This window comes from Acanthochromis polyacanthus, chromosome 24 (genome assembly GCF_021347895.1).
Source record: "Acanthochromis polyacanthus isolate Apoly-LR-REF ecotype Palm Island chromosome 24, KAUST_Apoly_ChrSc, whole genome shotgun sequence".
NCBI classification, from domain to species: Eukaryota; Metazoa; Chordata; class Actinopteri; family Pomacentridae; genus Acanthochromis; species Acanthochromis polyacanthus.
The window spans coordinates 5,628,710-5,651,485 of NC_067136.1; the positions used below are offsets into that span (position 1 = coordinate 5,628,710).

At 43.9% G+C, this 22,776-nt stretch overlaps 2 protein-coding genes and 1 long non-coding RNA gene across 56 annotated transcripts in view; 2 read left to right on the top strand and 1 right to left on the bottom strand.

Moving 5' to 3' along the window:
• Positions 1 to 555: 555 nt before the first annotated feature.
• LOC127532664 (tumor necrosis factor receptor superfamily member 19-like) lies at positions 556 to 8,416 on the bottom strand. Of its 50 annotated transcripts, none has more exons than XR_007940235.1 (9): positions 7,568 to 8,416; positions 6,041 to 6,116; positions 4,831 to 4,914; positions 4,325 to 4,426; positions 4,173 to 4,209; positions 2,590 to 2,675; positions 2,127 to 2,500; positions 1,841 to 1,891; positions 556 to 1,800 (listed from the first exon to the last, which is right to left on the bottom strand). XR_007940235.1 is itself a non-coding variant. In XM_051944673.1 (7 exons), exons 1-7 carry the CDS (start codon positions 7,580 to 7,582, stop codon positions 2,484 to 2,486), a joined length of 417 nt encoding a protein of 138 aa, XP_051800633.1. In that variant the 5' UTR covers positions 7,583 to 8,416; the 3' UTR covers positions 556 to 2,483. The 50 variants fall into 50 exon arrangements, 1 of the variants encoding a protein (XP_051800633.1); XR_007940226.1 differs by adding an exon at positions 1,892 to 1,942 and having other exon boundaries at positions 556 to 1,860; XR_007940231.1 differs by having other exon boundaries at positions 1,872 to 1,942.
• On the top strand, positions 6,123 to 7,596 carry LOC127532670 (uncharacterized). Of its 2 annotated transcripts, none has more exons than XR_007940253.1 (3): positions 6,123 to 7,226; positions 7,262 to 7,303; positions 7,479 to 7,596. It is a non-coding gene; the product is annotated as an uncharacterized LOC127532670 (long non-coding RNA). The 2 variants fall into 2 exon arrangements; XR_007940254.1 differs by having other exon boundaries at positions 6,123 to 6,631; positions 6,674 to 7,226; positions 7,262 to 7,521.
• A 111-nt stretch (positions 8,417 to 8,527) lies between the features above and the next one.
• The window catches only part of LOC127532656 (uncharacterized), a 31,189-nt gene continuing 16,940 nt past the window's right edge, over positions 8,528 to 22,776 (top strand). For 2 of the 4 annotated variants that reach the window (XR_007940187.1, XM_051944607.1), the window contains exon 1: positions 8,528 to 8,633. The gene's annotated coding sequence lies outside the window, so the exon portion shown is untranslated. Of the gene's footprint in view, positions 8,634 to 8,664; positions 8,955 to 22,776 lie in introns of those variants that run through there. The other 2 variants (XM_051944608.1, XM_051944609.1) reach the window with 2 other exon arrangements.

A 22,776-nucleotide genomic window follows, 5' to 3' on the forward strand; every position in this document is an offset into this window, starting at 1 on the left:
TGTTCAGGTTGAAGCTGTGATCAAATCAACACATTTAAATCTCAGCAATAATCAATAACCTGATCAGTCTGAGACAGGCTGAACTCTGGTCACGATGTCAGAGAGTGACGAAGTGTGTGACATCGTCATGGCAACGCTGTGTGTGTGTGTGTGTGTGTGTGTACTTGTTTCTGCTATACCGGTGGGGACTTTGACCTGACTATTTGCTATAAAGGTGGGGACCTAAAATGAGGTCCCCACGGGTGGCAACACCGTTTTCTTGGCCATATTGTTGTTAATAAAAAATGTAAAAGTGCAAAAACGTTTGTTTAGGGTTAGGCATTGATTTGGTGATGGTTAAGGTTAGGGTTAGGGTAAGGGTTAGGAGTTAGATATGAATGGGAGTCAATGGTAAGTCCCCACCGGTATAGAAAAACAAACATGTGTGTGTGTGTGTGTGTGTGTGTGTGTGCTGTGTGACCAGAAGTCCCAGTGAACTGCAGCTGTTGACTCATAATCCTCAGAAACAGACGGTTGTGAAACTGAGACAAAAGAATGCTTCAGCAGCAAAAAGAGGAAGTTTAAACATGATTTATTCACAATAAAGTTTTGATCCATCATTAAACACCATATATTGTGAATAAAGTCTTTAACAGTAAACAGAAGATATTAAACATGATTTATTCACAATAAAGTTTTGATCCATTAAACACGCTGCCGTCGTCACAGATCTGCCCACTCTGTGGATTTAACAAACGTCTGGTAGAAATAAACTGAGTTCTTCTTTAAAACACCGACGTCTGAGTGTCATAAACAATGTTACAGTTACAGTGTTGGCAGCAAAATAAAGAAATAAAACTAAAGCTGTATGTGAATAAAAATATAAATAAACTAAATATAACAGCTGTATGTTATTAAAAATATTAAAACTAAATATAACAGCAGTATGTTATTAAAAATATTAAAACTAAATATAACAGCTGTATGTTATTAAAAATATTAAAACTAAATATAACAGCTGTATGTTAATAATAACATAAATAAAACTATATATAACAGCTGTATGTTAATAAAAATAGAAATAAAACTAAATATAACAGCTGTATGTTAATAATAACATAAATAAAACTAAATGTAACAGCTGTATGTTAATAAAAATAGAAATAAAACTAAATATAACAGCTGTATGTTAATAAAAATAGAAATAAAACTAAATATAACAGCTGTATGTTAATAACATAAATAAACTAAATATAACAGCTGTATGATAATAACATAAATAAACTAAATATAACAGCTGTATGTTAATAAAAATATTAAAACTAAATATAACAGCAGTATGTTAATAATAACATAAATAAACTAAATATCATAGCTGTATGATCATATAAACATGAATAAAACTGTTACCATGGTTATGTTTAACTGCTGTAACCATGGCTACAGTAGACTGCAGTTACTGTGATCCCAGTAAACTAATGTTGTCAAATAAGCTGTTACCATGGTTACGTCTCACACATACATGAATACAGATAAAGGATCATTCCACTGATTTTCCTCTCGGCTGCTGCGACTGTGCAGGAAGACAGGTGCATTCTGGGAAACTGGAGAACCGAACATCTGCAGGACTTCTAGAGGAGAGTCCACCAGCAGGAGGAGACAACGTGTCTCTGACAGAAACTACATGTATGACACTCTGCACACGGTGAGGTCACAGCACACAGGTTCTTCCATCTGATTGGCTAACAAAAGACACAGGTCTGCTTATGCTAGACTGCTTCTGAAATGTCTGGACCAAGAGCTGGACTAAACCATCTACACCTGGACTAAACCATCTACACCTGGACTAAACCAACTACACCTGGACTAAACCAACTAGACCTGAACTACACCTGGACTAAACCATCTACACCTGGACTAAACCAACTAGACCTGAACTACACCTGGACTAAACCATCTACACCTGGACTAAACCATCTACACCTGGACTAAACCAACTAGACCTGAACTACACCTGGACTAAACCATCTACACCTGGACTAAACCAACTACACCTGGACTAAACTAACTAAACTAACTAAACCTCAACAAACAAAATGGACTAAATCAACTGAACCTGGACAAAACCAACTAAACCTGAACTACACCTGGACTAAACCAACTAGACCTGAACTACACCTGGACTAAAGCAGCTTCACCTGGACTCAGGCGGTCAGACTGGACTGGGCCTGGTCAACACCTGGACTACAGATGTTCTTTCGCCCTCGGTCCTGGGTTGTGGCGATCTGGATCAGGACCTGGATCAGCAACTAGATCAGGACCTGAATCAGGACTTGAATCAGCACCTTGATGAGGACTTGGATCCGGAAATGGATCAGCACCTGGATGAGGACTTCGATCAGGACCCGAATGAGGACTTGGATCAGGACCTGGATCAGCTTCCTCCAGCAGGGACGCTGAGGAGACGGTGGAATGATTTTCCTTCAGAGCTGCAGCCTCGCCAGTCAGGGCACATTCAGACCTGCACAGAAAACAGCCAGGTGAGTGCCAGGGTGGGCGGGGCCTCTTATCTGATGGGAGCAGGTAGAGGCTGGGGGAGGAGCTTGTTACCAGGGTGCTTGTTGCCGTGCTGCTTTCTGCAGGCCAGCAGGGCGAGAGACAGACTGAGCAGCAGGATCAGGAAGACGGAGAAAGATCTGCAGAGACAAACACACCAAACGTTAGTCAGAGCCAATCAGATCAGCCTATCCATCTGTGCAGCCAATCAGAGGCCGTCAGCAGTTAGGACAGGAGTTCTACCTGCAGAGGTGAACTAACTAGGTCTAGATTTAAAGAGCTGAAACACCAGACTGCTGCACATTCATTAGTTCACACCCAAACCTAAGATCTGTCAAATGATTCACTGATTTTAGGTTTCAGATCTGAGAATTTTTCTGTTTTCACCCTAAATAAAACCCAAAACATCTTAACCAGGAAGTCATTTTAAGAGTTCATTATGATGAGAAATAAAACTTTAACACATCAGATTCTTTTGGAGAAATGAGGACCAAAGACTGGATTTCAGTGGAAACATGGATCCATCTGTAGATAGACAGTAGGAGCTTTATGGAGACACTAGACCGGTCTGGATGGAGCTTTATGGAGACACTAGACCAGTCTGGATGGAGCTTTATGGAAACCCTAGACCAGCCTGGATGGAGCTTTATGGAGACCCTAGACCGGTCTGGATGGAGCTTTATGGAGATCCTAGACCGGTCTGGATGGAGCTTTATGGAGACCCTAGACCAGTCTGGATGGAGCTTTATGGAGACCCTAGACCGGTCTGGATGGAGCTTTATGGAGACCCTAGACCGGTCTGGATGGAGCTTTATGGAGACCCGAGACCGGTCTGGATGGAGCTTTATGGAGACCCCAGACCAGCCTGGATGGAGCTTTATGGAGACCATAGACCAGTCTGGATGGAGCTTTATGGAGACCCCAGACCAGTCTGGAGGGAGCTTTATGGAGACCCCAGACCAGTCTGGAGGGAGCTTTATGGAGACCCGAGACCGGTCTGGATGGAGCTTTATGGAGACCCTAGACCAGCCTGGATGGAGCTTTATGGAGACCCCAGACCAGTCTGGAGGGAGCTTTATGGAGACCCTAGACCAGTCTGGATGGAGCTTTATGGAGACCATAGACCAGTCTGGATGGAGCTTTATGGAGACCCTAGACCAGTCTGGATGGAGCTTTATGGAGACCATAGACCAGTCTGGATGGAGCTTTATGGAGACCCTAGACCAGTCTGGAGGGAGCTTTATGGAGACCCTAGACCAGTCTGGATGGAGCTTTATGGAGACCATAGACCAGTCTGGATGGAGCTTTATGGAGACCCTAGACCAGTCTGGATGGAGCTTTATGGAGACCATAGACCAGTCTGGATGGAGCTTTATGGAGACCCCAGACCAGTTTTCTATTTTTATGTTGAAATAATGACAGCTCTGATCTCTGCTGGATCCATTCAATCATTTGAATCTACTGGAAACTGTTTTCTGTTTCTGGAGATATTCAACTCAGAAAGTGACTTCACTTTTAAGATGCTTTTATTTCCCGTCTATTCCCCCAGAAATATGAACTGTGCCATCCTCCTGCTGACAGATTGGAGTTTCTTCAGTGATTAGAGAATCAGCAGATTACAGGGGACTGAATCTTACATCACACTGAGGATGAGCCACGTGTCATGAGGAGAGACTGTAGACAGGAGGAGGAGGACAGAGAACAAGGAGAAGAGTCATGAGGAGCTCAGCCAGAAAGCTTTCAGTTGACTGTGATGTCACAGGAAGCATGCTGCTTCAGGTGAGCTCACCTGGAGGTCCTGCAGATGTTGCCGTCATGGCGCTGGTGGTTTGGTTTCTGCACACAGAATCGGAGAACTTCGAGCACTCAACCTCAGTTTCCTCATGAGTAGCTGGAGGACACAGAAGACAGAACGATTGGACCACCGACCAGACCACAGAGTCCTGATCATCCAATAATCAGCCAATAACCAGTCAATAACCAACCAATAACCTGTCAAAAATCAATCAATAACCAGACTACAGAGTCGTAACCCTAACTAACCAATAACCAATCAATAACCAACCACCAACCAGACCACAGAGTCCTGATCATCCAATAACCAGCCAATAATCAACCAATCACCTGCCAATAACTGTAACTTTACAGGAATCTAGTTTCTCTTTAACTGAAATAATCATTGGTTTATTTTTGGTAAATGAACCTGAGCAGGAAAAGGAGAAAACTAGAAGGACATGAATTCATTTAGTAAAACTGTACCTGAACAGGTGAGTTTACCTGAACAGGTGAGTTTACCTGAACAGTCAGTGCAAGGTTGACACCGGATCCCCACCCCACCCCCACCACTACGGAGGGAACAGTTCTGGACCAAGAAGAAACCTGCAGGAGACACACACCATGAGGACAGACACACACCATGAGGACAGACACACAACATGAGGACAGACACGCACCATGAGGACAGACACGCACCATGAGGACAGACACGCACCATGAGGACAGACACGCACCATGAGGACAGACACGCACCATGAGGACAGACACCATGAGGACAGACACGCACCATGAGGACAGACACGCACCATGAGGACAGACACACACGCACCATGAGGACAGACACACACGCACCATGAGGACAGACACACACGCACCATGAGGACAGACACACAACATGAGGACAGACACACAACATGAGGACACATGCGCACCATGAGGACACACACGCACCATGAGGACACACACGCACCATGAGGACACACGCGCACCATGAGGACACACGCGCACCATGAGGACACACGCGCACCATGAGGACACACGCGCACCATGAGGACACACGCGCACCATGAGGACACATGCGCACCATGAGGACACACACACGCACCATGAGGACACACACGCACCATGAGGACACACGCGCACCATGAGGACACACGCGCACCATGAGGACACATGCGCACCATGAGGACACACACACGCACCATGAGGACACACACGCACCATGAGGACACACACACGTACCATGAGGACACAGACACGCACCATGAGGACAGACACGCACCATGAGGACAGACACCCAACATGAGGACAGACACCCAACATGAGGACAGACACCCAACATGAGGACAGACACACACCACGAGGACAGACACGCACCACGAGGACAGACACCCAACATGAGGACAGACACCCAACATGAGGACAGACACCCAACATGAGGACAGACACGCACCACGAGGACAGACACGCACCACGAGGACAGACACGCACCACGAGGACAGACACGCACCACGAGGACAGACACCATGAGGACACACATGCACACACCATGAGGACAGACACGCACCATGAGGACAGACACCCAACATGAGAACAGACACCCAACATGAGGACAGACACCATGAGGACACACATGCACACACCATGAGGACAGACACACACGCACACCATGAGGACAGACACGCACACCATGAGGACAGACACGCTAACCATGAGGACAGACACAGACCTGGTTGACAGGGAGGACATGACGCAGTGTTCCGTCCAATCACTATCATCTCCAGCAGTAGACACAGAACGCTCACCTGGAAACACAATCTTCATATCAGACACACAACACCTGGTGGCTGTGTGTGTGTGTGTGTGTGTGTGTGTGTGTGTTTGTTTCCTAGAAATCAGGAAACAGTGCAGTGACCCATCACCTGCATACCTGAGGAGGCCCCGCCCCCTCTGCACATACCCATGTCCAGATCACAGTGAACTTGGACCAGTAGGACCAGCTGGTTCTGTTTGTTCCCCTTAGAACTCATTCTGGGGTTGCAGTCTGCCTGGTGTCAGAACCGGGTCCAGTTTGAACAAAGTGGAATGACCAGAACCAGCTGAGTGCACAACACCTGTCTGATACCTGATCCGCCTCATCACTGATCATTAATCCCTCTGATCACTAATCAATGATCCCGCATCGGACCGCACGCTAACAGGTAACAGCTAACAGATAACAACTTACAGCTAACAGCTAACAGATAACAACTTACAGCTAACAGATAACAGCTAACAGCTTACAGCTAAAAGGTAACAGGTACCAGCTAAAAGGTAACAGGTAACAGCTAACAGGTAACAGGTAACAGCTCACAGCTAACAGGTAACAGCTAACACCTTACAACTAACAGGTAACAGCTTACAGCTAACAGGTAACAGGTAACAGGTAACAGGTAACAGCTCACAGCCAACAGGTAACAACTAACAGATAACAGGTAACAGCTTACAGCTAACAGGTAACAGCTAACAGCTAACAGGTAACAGGTAACAGCTAACAGCTAACAGCTAACAGCTTACAGCTTACAGCTAACAGCTTACAGCTAACAGGTAACAGCTAACAGCTAACAGCTAACAGGTAATAGCTAAGAGCTAACAGCTTGTAGCTAACAGATAACAGCTTACAGCTAACAGGTAACAGGTAACGGCTTACAGCTAACAGGAAACAACTTACAGCTAACAGGTAACAGCTAAGAGCTAACAGCTTGTAGCTAACAGATAACAGCTTACAGCTAACAGCTAACAGGTAACAGGTAACGGCTTGCAGCTAACAGGAAACAACTTACAGCTAATAGGTAACAGCTTACAGATAACAAGTAACAACTTACAGGTAACAGATTACAGATAACAGCTAACAGCTTACAGCTTACAGCCAACAGGTAACAGCTAACAGCTTACAGCTTACAGCCAACAGGTAACAGCTAACAGCTAACAGCTTACAGGTAACAGCTAATAGGTAACAGCTAATAGGTAACAGCTAATAGGTAACAGCTAATAGGCAACAGCTTACAGATAACAAGTAACAACTTACAGGTAACAGATTACAGATAACAGCTAACAGCTAACAGCTTACAGCTTACAGCCAACAGGTAACAGCTAACAGCTAACAGCTTACAGCTTACAGCTTACAGGTAACAGCTAATAGGTAACAGCTAATAGGTAACAGCTAATAGGCAACAGCTTACAGCTAACAAGTAACAGGTAGCAGTTCCTCACTCACCTGATGTCCGTCCATCTCTTCGTCTCGCGCAGATCAGACAGAGCAGAGACTCCTGCAGGCTTTTATGAGCGTGAGCCGCTCCCTGTTTATACGGTCACCATGACAACCAGCACGCCCTGACGTCAGACCAATACCGGAAGGGAGCAAAGCCGAGTGCTGAGTGTGTGTGTTTGTGTGTGTGTGTGAACTGGAGTTACCTCCGTTATCAGCTGAGTGTTTACAGTCAAGCCCTGTTACAAACACAACAGAAGGAAACACACACGTGCTGCACAGAAACATCAACATGTAACATCCTGGTCCTGGTCATGGTTCTGGTCCTGATTCTGGTCCTGCTCCTGCTCCTGCTCCTGCTCCTGGTCCTGGTTCTGGTCCTGCTTCTGCTCCTGGTTCTGGTCCTGGTTCTGGTTCTGGTCCTGGTTCTGGTTCTGGTCCTGGTTCTGGACGTCTTGAAGCTCACTGAAAAGTTCTGATCTGTTAAATAAACTCCTTCAGTGAAATTATTTCCTGACTTCTCTGATTGGAGGTGCAGGTAAAGAACCTGATCTCCATGATCCGGTTCCATCTGGTCTAGTTCCACCTGATTACTGCAGTACTCTTTACTGACCAGAGGGAACAGTAATCTGATTACTGAAGTACTCTTTACTGACCAGAGGGAACAGTAATCTGATTACTGCAGTACTCTGACTGATCAGAGGGAACGGTAATCTGATTACTGCAGTACTCTGACCAGAGGAACAGTAATCTGATTACTGCAGTACTATGGCTGAGCAGAGGAACAGTAATCTGATTACTGCAGTACTCTGACTGACCAGAGGAACAGTAATCTGATTACTGCAGTACTATGGCTGAGCAGAGGAACAGTAATCTGATTACTGCAGTACTATGGCTGAGCAGAGGAACAGTAATCTGATTACTGCAGTACTATGGCTGAGCAGAGGGAACAGTCATCTCTTTACTGCAGTACTCCAGCTGACCAGAGGAGTAGCAGCATGCTGTCTGAACTCAGACCTCCGAAGAAGACGAAGCTGCAGAAGAGAAGAACAGAAGAAGAGTTCTGCTCCTCCAGGTGAGGCTCCTTCCAGGGTTCTGGTTCCGTTTCTGGTTCGGTCCGTTAGTTAGCCGCTGTCCGGTTTGGCTTCGGTTCTGTCTCCGCGCTCACCGGGTCCGGTATCTGCCCGCTCGCTGCTGAATGCTACCGATGCTCCGGTTAGCCGCTAGCTGCTGCTGTCAGGCTAACGGTAAATAAGCTTCCATTATCGGACACGCCCTCGTCTGACCTCCGCGCGCTCCCAGTCCGCGTCCTCTGTGCCTCACCTGCGTCAGGTGCACTGATCTATAAATAGAACCTGGATGTTGCATCTGACTAAGCGGGCAGCTAAACTTTGAGGTAAGCGGGGCTGGGCTAGCAGCCATACTACAGCCCCCAATAAGCAGTAGTGCAGAGTCCCGGGCTTTGGCTTAGGCATTTAGTTTTATGTGAAGGCCTGCTTAATAACAGCCTCAACTATTATTTCTTGTAAATAAATTCTGCGTGTCTTTAGCTTATTATAATTATGTCAATAATATAGAGGGGAGAATTAGAGATGTCTTCAACTTTAGGCAAAAATATTAACAAACTACTTGGACTATAAAAACCAGACACTTGCTTTAGTTCCAGTAATCAGTACTGTACAGTACTATATGCACAATGAAACTGTTTTCTGGTTATGCAAAATGAATATTAACAGATTTGTTTTAAATTCAAATAATGTTTTATTTTTGTTATGCAATAAACTTAAAGTTTTAATATGTTCACAGTATTATTTAAGTGAAATAACCTGTTTTTCACATTATTACAGGAACAGGTTAATATTATATTATTCAATATACATGTAAAACACGCAAATGTACACGTGTTTATATAATATGATAAAAAGATAACACACAGCAATAGAAACAAGCAAATACAACTGAATAACAAAATTAATAAATACAATAAAGTTACATGTAGGCCTAGCTGTACATGTCACATTCTACTGGTGTTTAAGAGAACTAGCTTCAAAAACTGTTTTCTTACTTTTTCTCCTGTCATCCTCTCTGTGTGTGATTTAGTAATGTGGTGCATGCGCATTTTACAGTAACAGCTAGAGAGGATTTAATTAGGCTGAAAACATGATTGTTTTCTGGGGTGCAGTCAAACATGTGAGGGTAAAGTGAATCAAATACAGCGTTTATAGCTACCTCATTCAAAACAGCAGATGTAATCACGTCCACAATTCCTCTTCTTTGAGGCACTTTTCCACTGTTTGCAGCCAGAATTCGTTGGAAACACTTTTCTGTTGACTCACAAACAGTCACAACATCACGTGACGGCTTCTGAAGGCCACCTCTGTCTTTTTTGGCGATCAAGTCACATATAAAGCTGTTGTCAGATGTCAGGGCAGAAGTGCAAGTTGGGCATAAAATCCTTCTTTTAGCCATTTTCACAACATATCCTGCAATGTAGCCTACAGCAGCTTCCTCGTATGCAGACAAAGCTGGGATGACTGGTGCTGTTGAAACATCAGTGGCATCATCAAAACGTAGTGATGATGGAAAATCTAGATCATACCAGTTTGCAAGGGAAACATTGAAAGTGTCGCTTGTTGCATCATTAATCGTGGTGGAATCACGCGTCACATAAAGGATGGCTGTGTTGTCCAGCATCTCATAGTTGACATTCGCCCCCTTTATTTCATGGCGCATGAGGAGACGTTTATATGCAGCTGTGAACTGTCGCGCATTAGGGTTATTGTTGCAGCCGCAAGATGACCATACAGCACCAAAGAAGAGCTCTAAGTGATCCTGGCTAGCTTGTATGTCAACAGATACTTCAAGGGTGGATTTTTGCCAGTCACAAGCTGTTGGAAAAGGCACTTGATACTTGTAATAGCACTCAGGAATCCAATGAAAGGAGTTTTCTTCTGGCTGCTTGTCATGAGGTGACCATTTACATCTTTAAGTTGAGATATGTAGGTCTCAGCCTCATCCAGGAATGGCTCCCAGAACTTCTGGTTACTCGCTCTCATTGGTCCTTTATACCCCTTGGCTACTGGATTTCGGCTGTTAAGCAGATCGAATAAGCGATCAAAGATGTGGATGAATCTAGCTGTTGTCTGGCAGCCTTGAAACTGGGGCAATTCAAGATTTTCACGACAAAACTCCATAGCATCTGCTACACTCATGCTTAGGGTTTGTGCTGCTAGGTTCACCTTCATCTTTTGCTTCTGCCACATAATATGGGAAGATTTGAGTTTGTTGCCAAGTTGAAGACCCTCTTTATCTTGTAATTTATGTAGCTCTTCAAAATAGCTCCATTTCACATCTTCACCATGCTCGTCTTTAATCATTTTTGTCAGGCTGCAACAACGAATCGATAAAATCGATAATAATCGATTATTAAAAGCGTTGACAACGAACTGCATTATCGATTCGTTGTGTATCGTGATTCATGCGTCACTCGTCATGTCGCAGAGCCGTCTGCTTCACCTGCAGAGCGAGTTGAACAGAGCGAGGTGGAGGCAGAGCAGAGGAGGCATTTTCAAAGGGAAGTAAATTCAACAGATGAAACGTGACCAGCACGGAGAAAACAGTTTGATGGAAGTCCTCAAAAGTATGGAAGCATTTCATGCTTCACAAAACAAAGATATGCTGCGTGTCCACTACATGCGAATGCACGCATCTGAAAATCGCACTGATGTGAGCGGGACACTACGTGCTCACGTGACCGCGCTTTCAGTTTGACGGTCCGGTAGATAAGTCTAAAAAACACAGTGGCTGGGCCGCAAACTTTCTCTATTATTTTGAAAACACTAAAGGGAAAAGTATTTTTAAAGCATTTGAGACGAGAAATAATCTGTGCAGCAGCTGAACCTGTCCTGGTTTTAGTTCACCGACGGCTAGTTTAGATGTTTAAGGACAGCAGAAGAGTCTACTTTATAAAAATGAGCTGCAGGTAAACACACCGGATCACAGCTGGAAACGCACCAACCGGTCACATGCGATGTGTCGCATCTAGTGGACACACACCTTAAGTCACTGCATTATCCTACATTTGTTCCGTTTTAAAGTGAGGAAACGTAACATCAGTCTCTCTGGTAGCTTGTCTGATGCTAGGGTTAGCTTATTAACTGATTAATGACAGTGATAGGGCATGCGTGACTGTGAGAGATGCTTTTTATTTCACTTTAATCAGCTTAAGCAGGGTTTGGATATGCATTACAAATAAATGGAACTTGCACACTATGTGGTAATAATTTGAAGATTAAGCCTCAAGTTTTAATTTTCTGACAGTCAGAGTGAAGACACTGGTCTGTGTTGGAGTGAGGCAGGATGAATTACATTAACAGGCTTTATGATAGAAAGACATCATGTCCACCACAGCAAGCAGCTGTCTGACTGAGAGCATCCTCAACATGAACGTCACTGACGTGAGGCCTCTGATGGTTGAAGATGAAGGCGTCCCTATAATGATCTTATTTGTTCTGTCATTCCAAATCTTTCTGAATAAAGAGGCGGAAATTAAAAATGTTTTTTTTTATCCGATTCATCGATTCATCGAAAAAATAATCGGCCGATTAATCGATTATTAAAATAATCGTTAGTTGCAGCCCTAAATTTTTGATGATGCCAGGGTGTTCCGTATCAACTTGAGCGTGTGGCAGATATCGAGCATGATATAAACTTTGCGAGTGCTATCCAATGGGTTAGTTGGGTCATCTACGATGGTTCCGTGACCGTTGAGCTTAAAGGTTCGTTTCTCAGTGGATTTGTCATCTATGAAGAATAAATAAAAAATTTGGCCCCCATGCCCCTCGCGAAAATGTGGGCATAACCCGTGAGCACTGCAAATCCAAAATGGCCACTGCAAGCTATTTTGGAAAATATCTTTTCAGTGGTTTGGCCCACAGAACCCCACAGCATATGGTTTCTGACATTTTTTGGGTCCAGGATCTCATATTTGATGTTGATTTAATGATTGGAGCTGTGTTTGACCTTCAAATTCAAAATGGCCACCATAAAATCCAAATTGGCCGCCATCATTAATATCAAAAATGATCTCTATTTTTTTTAACCACATGGCTCAAACGTGGATAGTTTCTTGGACTTTTTAAAGTTGAAGGATAAGTATTTAGTGTTTGCTTGAAGGTTTGACATGATGAAAGGCGCAACAAAAAAGTTTAGCAAACATAAAGACTCAAGGAAATTGAAAATGTAAAAATGCGTAATACTGCTGTTAGCCACCACTTTAGGTGTTCACCCTTGTGCCATGATGAGGCCCAGTATTTACGACTTGACAAGGGGTTTTTGGTGTTTTTATGTTTTTGTTTTTTTTGTTGTTTTTTTTTTTTTATTTTGTAATATATTTGAACAAAAACTTAGCTTTCTAGATATGGTACTTGCTACTTGCCTTCTAAAATGTTAGAATGTTGACATATCAAAGATGAATGGCTACTCTTTACTCTACCGTGACCTTCAGTATGATAATCATGGATTTTACTGCTTGTTTATCTTGAAATTTACAGTAAAGTAGATGTTTGTGAATATGCTAAGTAGCAAGAGAGGAAACAGCTAGGTGGGGATAACCTCTGTTTGACTTCCATACCACAGAGCAAAGCAGAATTTATAAGCACTAGGTAAGTTCAGATCAAAAGGCTGTAGCAGAAGCAATGGTAGGATGGACCTTCCATTTAACTTCCAAAGGTCAAAGGCAAAGAAGACTGTTGTTTGATAGAAAATATGTAGCAGAAGCAGTGGTAGGATGGACCTTCCATTTCACTTCCAAAGCACAAAGCTGATGCAGACTGCTGTTTGATTAACAGAAGTACATGCAGGAAGAGACCTACTGGAACATTGATTCATCTTCTTCTGAGTCAGTAGAATCTCCGTACTCACTTTCTTCATCATCACTCTCATCCCCACTCACACCTGGACATCGAGAACAGAGCTGCTGGGGTAAGGGGGGGTGTGCCGCACTGGTCTGCACTTCCCATTTACCATTTGCCATCCAAAGCCAATGGGAGAGGGATGCTCAGTCAGACTGTAATGTAGCTGGTAATATGTGAGGTAATTTGTCCTCTCTAGATGATGAGACAAGGTGTCATCATCAGGTGGGAGGCAGATCATGCTCTTCGTCTTCAGCTTGTTCCACTTTGAAGCTCTTGCCTGACCACATGTAACATCTGTACCCTCACCATAAATGTAGGAGAGGACAAAGGACCGCATATCAGCTTTCACTTCGTCCTTCAGCTCCAAGCTGTTGCCTACTTGCTTAAGGAAATTTCTTGCTTCAGAATTTGCAGTTACCTTTTGTAACAGTGGCTTTTTTCCATGACCATAAAAAGCTGAAGTGTGATCACTGCTTGTGATGACATGGAAAGGGATAATAATTTCTGCAACTTCTTCTGAAAGCATGGCATAGCAGTTGACTAAGATATTCTTGTGTTTCATCAGCAGATCGCCTTTGAGTTGTTGTGACAAATAGGCTGCTTGGACATACACATCAGTGTCCTCATTGTCCAAGTTCAAGTTCAAGTTTATTTGCCATTTGCAGTATAAAACCACATTGGAAAAAAGGTGCAAGAGCTCAAAGTGCACTGTCAACATCTAAAAAACAACAGCAGTACAGAAGAAAGTAAAACGATAACAAAACAGAGAACATAACAAACAATGCCACATAATATACCTAAAAGTAAAATGCTAAAAACCAATAAACAGTTTGTAACAGAAATAAAAACATATTAAAAACAAGATACATTATTTAAAGTGATCACAGCTTGTGGGAAGAAGCTCTTAAAGTGACGAGACGTGGTACATTTGATTGAGCGATATCTTTTCCCTGAGGGAAGGACTTCAAACATGGTCCTGGCAGGATGGCCTGAGGAGTCCTTTACGATCTGTAAAGCTCGGTTTAAGAGTCGCTTTATATGTGGCCTCCAGGAGCGGCAAGGTGTAGCCAATTGTCCTTCTGGCTGAACAGACCACTTTGTCCAAAGCTTTCTTTTCTTTCAAGGTGAGATTACCAAACCACACAATGAAAGAGCTGGTTAGCACACTTTCAATCACACAATGATAAAAGTTTAAAAGAATCTTCATATTTTGGGTGAATTTCCTAAGTTTGCACAAGAAGAGGTGTTGTTTAGCCTTTTTAACAATGCTGGTAGTATTTGAGTTCCAACTCAGATCATTTGAAAGAGTGACACCCAAAAATTTACAGTTTTCAACAATCTGCACCTCAGTATCCTGAATTGTAATGGACAAATGGTTTCTCTTGTGATGAAAATCAATAATCAACTCACAAGTTTTTGAAGTGTTTAGAAGCAAGTTGTTTTCTTTACTCCAGCAAACAACATTCTCTACCTCTTCTCGGTAATGTGATTCGTCGTTTGAACTAATAAGTCCTATGATGGTTGTATCATCTGCATATTTGATTATCACATTACTCTCATGCGATATTTTACAGTCATGTGTATACAAGGTAAACAGCAGTGGGCTTAAAATACATCCCTGTGGGGAACCAGTACTGACACATAACTCATCAGAAATACAGCCATTGATTTTGACCTTTTGTGGTCGACAAGTTAAAAAATTTAAAATTCACTTACAAATGGTATCATCTAGTTCAAGAGATTTCAGCTTGCGAACAAGCTTTGATGGGACCATCGAGTTAAAAGCTGAACTATAATCTATAAAAAGCATTCTTGCATATGATTTCCCTTTGTCAAGATGCTTATAGACAGAGTTCAAAGCAAAGGAAATAGCGTCCTCAACACTTCTGTTTTGTCTGTATGCAAACTGCATCGGATCCACAGACAGAGGTATCTGATCTCTAATATACTCCATCACCAAACACTCGAAGGTTTTCATGAGAACGGATGTGAGGGCCACTGGCCGATAGTCATTCAGACATGTCACAAGTGTCTTCTTGGGCACAGGGATTATGATTGACCTCTTGAAGCTGAGTGGTACAGTACACTGCCTGAGTGACATGTTAAAAAGGTCTGTAAGAACAGGAGCAAGTTGCTCAGAGCACAGTTTAAGGACACGTGGAGGAATGCGATCTGGTCCAGGTGCCTTCCTAGCCTTGGTCCTAGACAAAACCCTCTGGACGTCCTCCTAGAGAACAGTAAAAACTTGACTGCACTGCACATTACAAGCAGAAAAAACAACAGGTTCAATGTCCTCAGTTTCAAAGCGGCAATAAAACTGATTAAGTTTGTTAGGCAAAGAGGGGTCAGAAATCACAGCGGATCCTCCGTTTGGTTTCCAGGAAGTAATGGAGTTCAGGCCCCTCCACATGCGTTGTGAATCCCCCTGCATGAAATGTCCCTCTAACTTGAGCCCATGCACGCTTTGCAGCTTTTATGGAATGTTCCAAAGAATATCTGGATAGCTTATAAGCAACAGCATCACCAGATTTAAAAGCCGCGTTCCGCTGTTGAATTTTAATGTTTACATCAGCATTAATCCAAGGGTTCTGACGAGCATGTCTTTTAATTACCTTCTTAGGAACACAGCAGTCAGTGCAAAATTCAATATACCCAGTGACAGCTTCACAGTATTCATCCAAATCCTCTGAATGAAACACAGACCAGTCTGTAGCATCAAAGCACCCTTGTAATTTAATTTCACTCTCTTTTGTCCAGCACTGGACAGTCTGTAGAGCTGGCTTTGATTGTCTGCTCCTCTGTATGTAGGTAGGAAGAAGGAGTACAGAGGAGTGATCAGATTTTCCAAAAGCTGGTCTGAGGCTCAACCGATAAGCAGACTTGACGTTGCTGTAACAATGATCCAGAAAATGCGCTCCTCTAGTAGGGTATTTAATGTGCTGATAGTAGTTGGGAATAACAGTTTTAAGATTGCATTTGTTAAAATCACCAGCTACTATAACCGCGGCGTTAGCATGAGAGTTCTGAAATTTATGTAAGATGTCACTTAACTCAGCCAGAGCAGCGGAAGAATCCGCCCGTGGATGTATGTAAACAGCACACAGAAGTAACACAGAGAACTCCCGGGGGAGATAAAAGGGGCGGCACTTCACAGCCAAGCATTCCAGGTTAGCGTTACATGTTTTGTTAACGATGATACAATCCGTGCCCCAGCTTTCATTAATAAGAAGGCACACACCTCCTCCCTTCGATTTCCCGGTCCGCTTTTCCACTCTGTCCGAGCGGTGAACGGAGAAACCAGGTGGCTGGAAAGTAGAGTCCGGCACGTTGCTGTGAAGCCATGTCTCGGTCAGGCACAACACGGAGCACTCCTGGGCCTCACGCTGGGTGTTGATGCGGCACAACAGGTCATCCCTCTTGTTGGACAGTGACTGGACGTTTGCCAGGTAGATGGATGGCAGCGGAATCCTCGACGGGCGGCTACGTAGCTTCACGAGCAGCCCTTCCCGCTTCCCTCGGTGTCTGCGCTTCCGCCGCCAGCAACCCGTACCGTCCCCGCTCTGAGGCTCAGGTGAGCGGTGTGTGTGGCGATGCCTCCGCCCAGTTCCCTCGCTCTCCTCCCGATCTCTGTGGCTCGACTCATGGTTTCTCTTGCCCCAAGCAGGGCACATATCAAAATCGGCGCACTTCAGTTCGGGAATAACATGTACGACTGCTTCCGCATAGTTCTGGTCCTCAGTGTGGCATAGGCTGAAAGAAGCATCGTGTCAGCCTCTGAATGCTTGAAGGCATAGTCTTCACTGACTTTGCTGGTTCTTAAGTCAGTGGATGTCTCTCCTTCGCAGTATGTGATGTCACGCTGAGAAGTCACTGGTGATTTCAATTGTTCCTTCACAAGCTTCTGCAGTCTGACCTTGTTTCCTGACCATTAGTCTGTTGAATTCAGCAGCTCCTGGGAATGCATCTTCAGGCTTGGGGAAAACGTTTGGGATGTGTGTATGTCTTTCTGCCCGTCGATCATGCTCATCATCCTTGATGCAGAAGGGAAGGTCATACCGGTCATTTACCAGTATAATTTGGTGAGCATCTTTGTGGTGTGAGAGTATGATAGCAGATATCTTGTCCAGGTAGTCACTCCAAGTGTACTCTGAGCCATCTCGTTTCCTACCATCATGGTCCTCGGGTGTTGGAGTTGCTAGCCTCCATATCAGCCCCATGTCCACAAGGCTGATATAGTCATGTGGTTTCTCAGTCACGGGGTCGAAATTGAACAGCTGCAACAACTTGCTCTTCACAGTCTTATGGATAGACCCATCTACATTATAGAGCGAGAGACACTCTTCAGTTACTCTTCTCTCAAGGGCTGACTCAAGTTGGATCATACCTGACCCTTCTGCAAGATCTATAAGAGCTGCGAGCCCTGACTTTTCCATCTGCGCCACCTTCATGGGTGCCCCAGACGGTGCACAGATCTGTTCATTGGCAAAATTTTGCCTCTTATTCCTGTGAAGGGTTGCACTTAGAGGCTTACTCTGAACACTCGCTCTTGCAGGAAGGCTTCCACCTGAGCTTGGCCATCTAGAAGTGCAGTTCTCAGGTCCTGAACTGAATCTGGTGAGGCGACAAGGCCTGACTGTAGGGATCTTAGTGTAGGTTTCGACATGTTAAAGGGCTCTGCATCAAAATCCTTCATGCATGCCTGGATTTTACGGCAGCCATTTTGGATTTGAAGGTCAAAAACAGGTTCAATCCTTAAATCAACATCAAATATGAATTCCTGAACCCAAAAATTGTCAGAAACCATATATTGTGGGGTTCTGTAGGCCAAACCACTGAAGAGATATTTTTCAAAATAGCTCACGGCAGCCATTTTGGATTTGCAGTGCTCACGGGTTATGCCCACATTTTCGTGAGGGGCATGGGGGCCAAATTTTTTTATTTATTCTTCACAGATGACGAATCCACCGAGAAACGAACCTTTAAGCTCAACGGTCACGGAACCATCGTAGATGACCCAACTAGGTGGTCAAAGAAGGGAACAATACTGGTCACATCCAATGAGGCTCCAAGATCTGTAAACATGTTAAAGTGACATGAAGGGCCATCACATGTCAGCGAAATAGTTTGCACTCCAACATCGTGCAGCTTCATGAGGCACTGCCTTATGAGATTCGCCAGTTCACTTCCTGACATTCCCTGTATTAAAAAGTATGCACAGGGAGCTTTCCAGTTATCATTGAGGCAGACAACCATAAAAACAAGTGCCTCATTTGCCATCGGTGTAGTGTCATCGTCTATATCGGTCCCAACATCTACAAATCCAGAAAATTTCCTTCCGTCCCATTCAATGTGCTTCTTTATGGCCATCTCATCAGAGGACATACAACTTCTCTATTTTCTCGCTTTGCCTGGTCAACCTTTGCCTTCAGTGCCGTGAATGCCTCATCTGTGAACCCAGGGTCACCACTGATCCTTTTGTACCAACTTCTGATGGTTGCTGGATGTGACAATGCTAAGTTGAAAGTTGACCTAACATAGTTGTAAGCCTTGGTGGAATAGAATTGTAGTGTGAGAGCAAATGACCGAAGTAGAGGAGAAAAGCTTTTTTTACTTATTTTTTCCCCTTATGAGCTAGAAGCCGTCTCATTACCTCACGAGGTATTCCAGAAAAGGTCTTCTCAAGCACTTCTGCCCCTCCATCTGTAATTGGTTTTCGCTGTCAGATTTCTTTGACAAGTGTTTTAAGGGAGAGAACTTGTCTTCTTAACCTGCGTACCTTCTGATTGGAAAATTTCAACTTCTTTCTTGCATTGTCCAGATTGTCTACAGCATGATCTAACGTTCTTTTCAGTGTCCTGGGGCTGCTTTCAACTGTGTAGTTGTGATCCAGTGTTGATGTACTTGGTGTTGAGACTGGTCCTTCCTTCTGGGGGGAACATTGATCTTCTCCATATGCTTGGGGCATCTCACTAGGATAAGCTTCCCTGCGAGCTGGTGGCTTCCTATTTTCTGAGGCTGAAAATAATATAATATATATTTATATATATATATATATATATATATATACATATATATACACAGTGCCTATCATAAGTATTCACCCCCTTTGATGTTTTACCCTTTTATTGCTTTCATAAATCAATCATGGTCAATAAAATTTAGCTTTTTTAACAAAAACATTTATTGGAAAAACTCTTTAATATCAAAGTGAAAACAGATTTCTATAAAGTAATGTTAATGAAAGAAAATTACATAAATGAAAATAATTGTTTGTATAATTATTCACCCCCTTTTAAATTTAATGGTCTAATTCAATAGAGGTCCATCAAATTGTTGCCAATAGTCTACAATTCTACAATTTCATTTAGCAGACACTTTTGTCCAAAGCGACGTACAACACAAGCAAGAATTCAGACATAAGGAAAAACCTGTAGTGAGTGCAAAAAGTGCTTCAAGTGCGATTGGTCAAAGGTGTTGCCATCAAGCTGCAGAAGAATTGCCAACCACCCCCCCCCCCCTCTTTGTTTTTTTTTTTTTATCTTTGTCAGCGCTAAATAACTGCTGGGTTTTGGACCACCTGACTTATTCTACCCCTAAGGTGGAGTCAGATTAAGTGCCTAGGTGTTCTCTGAACAATTGAGTCTTCAATTGTCTCTTAAAAGTAGAAAGGGACTCAGCAGAACGCACAGAGTTTGGTAGATTGTTCCACCATTTGGGAACAACAGAGGAGAAGAGTCTGGCTAGAGATATGGAGCCGTGCTGGGCTGGAAGCACCAGGCGTCTCTCACATGCAGAGCGAAGTGGGCGTGAAGGGGAGTAGACCTGGATCAGGGAATCCAGGTAGGCTGGGGACGTTCTTGTAAATGTTTTGTAAGCCGGGAGGAGAGTTTTGAATTTGATTCTGGCTGCAACTGGAAGCCAGTGAAGAGAGATGAACAGGGGAGTGACATGAGCTCTTTTGGGCTGGTTGAAGACCAGACGTGCTGCTGCATTCTGGATCATCCGCAGAGGTTTGACTGTACATGCAGGGAGACCTGCCAGAAGAGAGTTGCAGTAGTCAATGCGTGACATCACAAGAGCCTGAACCAGAAGTTGTGTGGCCTGTTGGGTCAGGAAGGGTCTGATCTTCCTGATGTTGTAGAGGGCATAACGACAAGATCGAGAAACTGAGGCCACGTGGACCTTAAAGGTCAGCTGGTCATCAATCATGACACCCAGGTTAGTGGGTTAGTAGGTTAGTCTCACAATTAGTGAAACGAAGATCACCTGAGTGGTGTGGATGTGTTTCAAGTGATCTGAAGGGGTGTCTGAAGGGTCCAGAGAGTGGTTGATCAGTATTCCTGGGTTAATAATCCCAGTGTATAAACAGAAAAGTCACATTACACCTCAAAGGCATTGCAAGGCTGCAATAAATAATTTTATGAATTAACATAAAATAATAGCATCTCCACTAGAACAATGTAGGTAGTACTCAGTAAGTTACACATGGCTTTTCAAGACACACAATCAAAACAATAAAAATCTAGGCTATACACCTGATTTGCTGCACCAAAACAAAAACAGAAAAACAAGGGTAAACAGTGATAGACCAATCTAGTGTCTTTCTTCTTTTGCATGCAGCCGCTGATGTTGTACTGTATGTAAAACACAGTGAACAATTATTTTATTGACACGTGTACAACACTGATGGAATATAAACAATATCTGGCGATTAAACCCTGTCCTAACGTTCTCATCCGAGTGAAGCTGAGAGCAGCGTAGGATCTCCTTCTGATGCTGTTTAGAGGAGGAGAGACCTGTCACCTCATCATATTAAACACGAAAACATGTCCACAGTTCACTACCTAATCACATTTAACCCGAAAAACAGTAGAAAACAACAAAAAAAAACAGTAAACGTACAACAGAAAAGCCGTCAAGTGGCCACAGAGTGAAACGTAAGGCACACACGTTCATGCAAAAAATACTACAACAATCCACATTTTCCACCACACAAGGTGGTTGGTCATCCAGCAAAATGAACTCAACAATTTTCTCTGTTATATTTTGGCGTTAGAGTGAGTTTTTACTCTTCTGTAGTGCTTCCTGCAACGATGGCTGCCGTGGTTCACTTTCTGTTTCGCACTCGCCTGTAAAAGTCTCTGTACTGCTTTCCATGATGCTTCTGCCGATGCTTTATTAAGTTCGTTGTGTTAAAATGTCCGGTTTTGCTGCCACCCCTTGAGACACTCATTTTGCAAACGTTGCACTCAGCTATTTTACTTTTCTCCTCCGTTTGTAATTCCACACGGCAGACAGCCCACAGCCTCTGCAGGCTTCTGTTCACTCTCTGCTCACGTGTCGAAAACACGGGCACATGGCAACCATGGCAACAGCTCGTCTGTGTTACGGCATGTCGTGAAAAGTGAAGATGAGGATATATGAGACAGATTGGGCTTATGGATCGGATCGAACGAGTTCTAATAAAAAAACTCCGATGCTCGATGCAGTCATTTTGGTCTGGATTGAATTTGATATCGATCCAGTGGATCGGATCGAACCATCCCTAATAAAAACATTATACACCCATGGAAAGCTTAGATTCTCATGAGGGTTGAGGGGGCTGCTGGAGCCTATCCCAAATATGGGACGTGCAAGGTGCACGTTCACGAAAACTAGCTATTTGTGGATTTGCTGATTTCAAGACATGGTTTGGACAAAATATTTTACTGGCTTGTTTTGTCTGGATGTCCAATGTTGGATTATGGCCGTTTTTTGTGGAATATTTTCTAGAGCTGGCCTGAATAGTGGTTTCTGGCCTCCGAATATTCGGGCCCTATTAAAGACGAATATCCGGATATCCGTTCGTGTGGTTTGTGCGGCGGCGCAGCAGCGGAGACGGCCCGAATAGTCGGATCCGTTCGTCTGGTCTCCCGGGTCCACATTTTGCCCTCGTTTAGTCTTTAGTTAAACTGAAGAATTCAGAAAACACCGGTCTTCAGCATCTTGTCTCGTGTTTATGCAACGAAGTGAAGCGTGGCTTCGGAGTCGGCAGCCACCCAGACATTCGGGTGGTGGTAAGAAACACGAATGGAGGAGCCGAAATGAGCCGAAGAACACGGTGGAATGAGCCGAAATGAGCCGAAGGACGAGCTCCAAATATTTTTGTCTGGGGGGAGGAGGGGGTGATCACATCAACATATGTGTGTATATGTTTATATGATCACAGGACGAGATGAGCCGATGTGGGCAGAAGGCGGAGGGAAGACAGTAACGCTGCATATTCTTTCCGCCTGGTGACGTCCGGCGGCGGCGGCGGCGGCG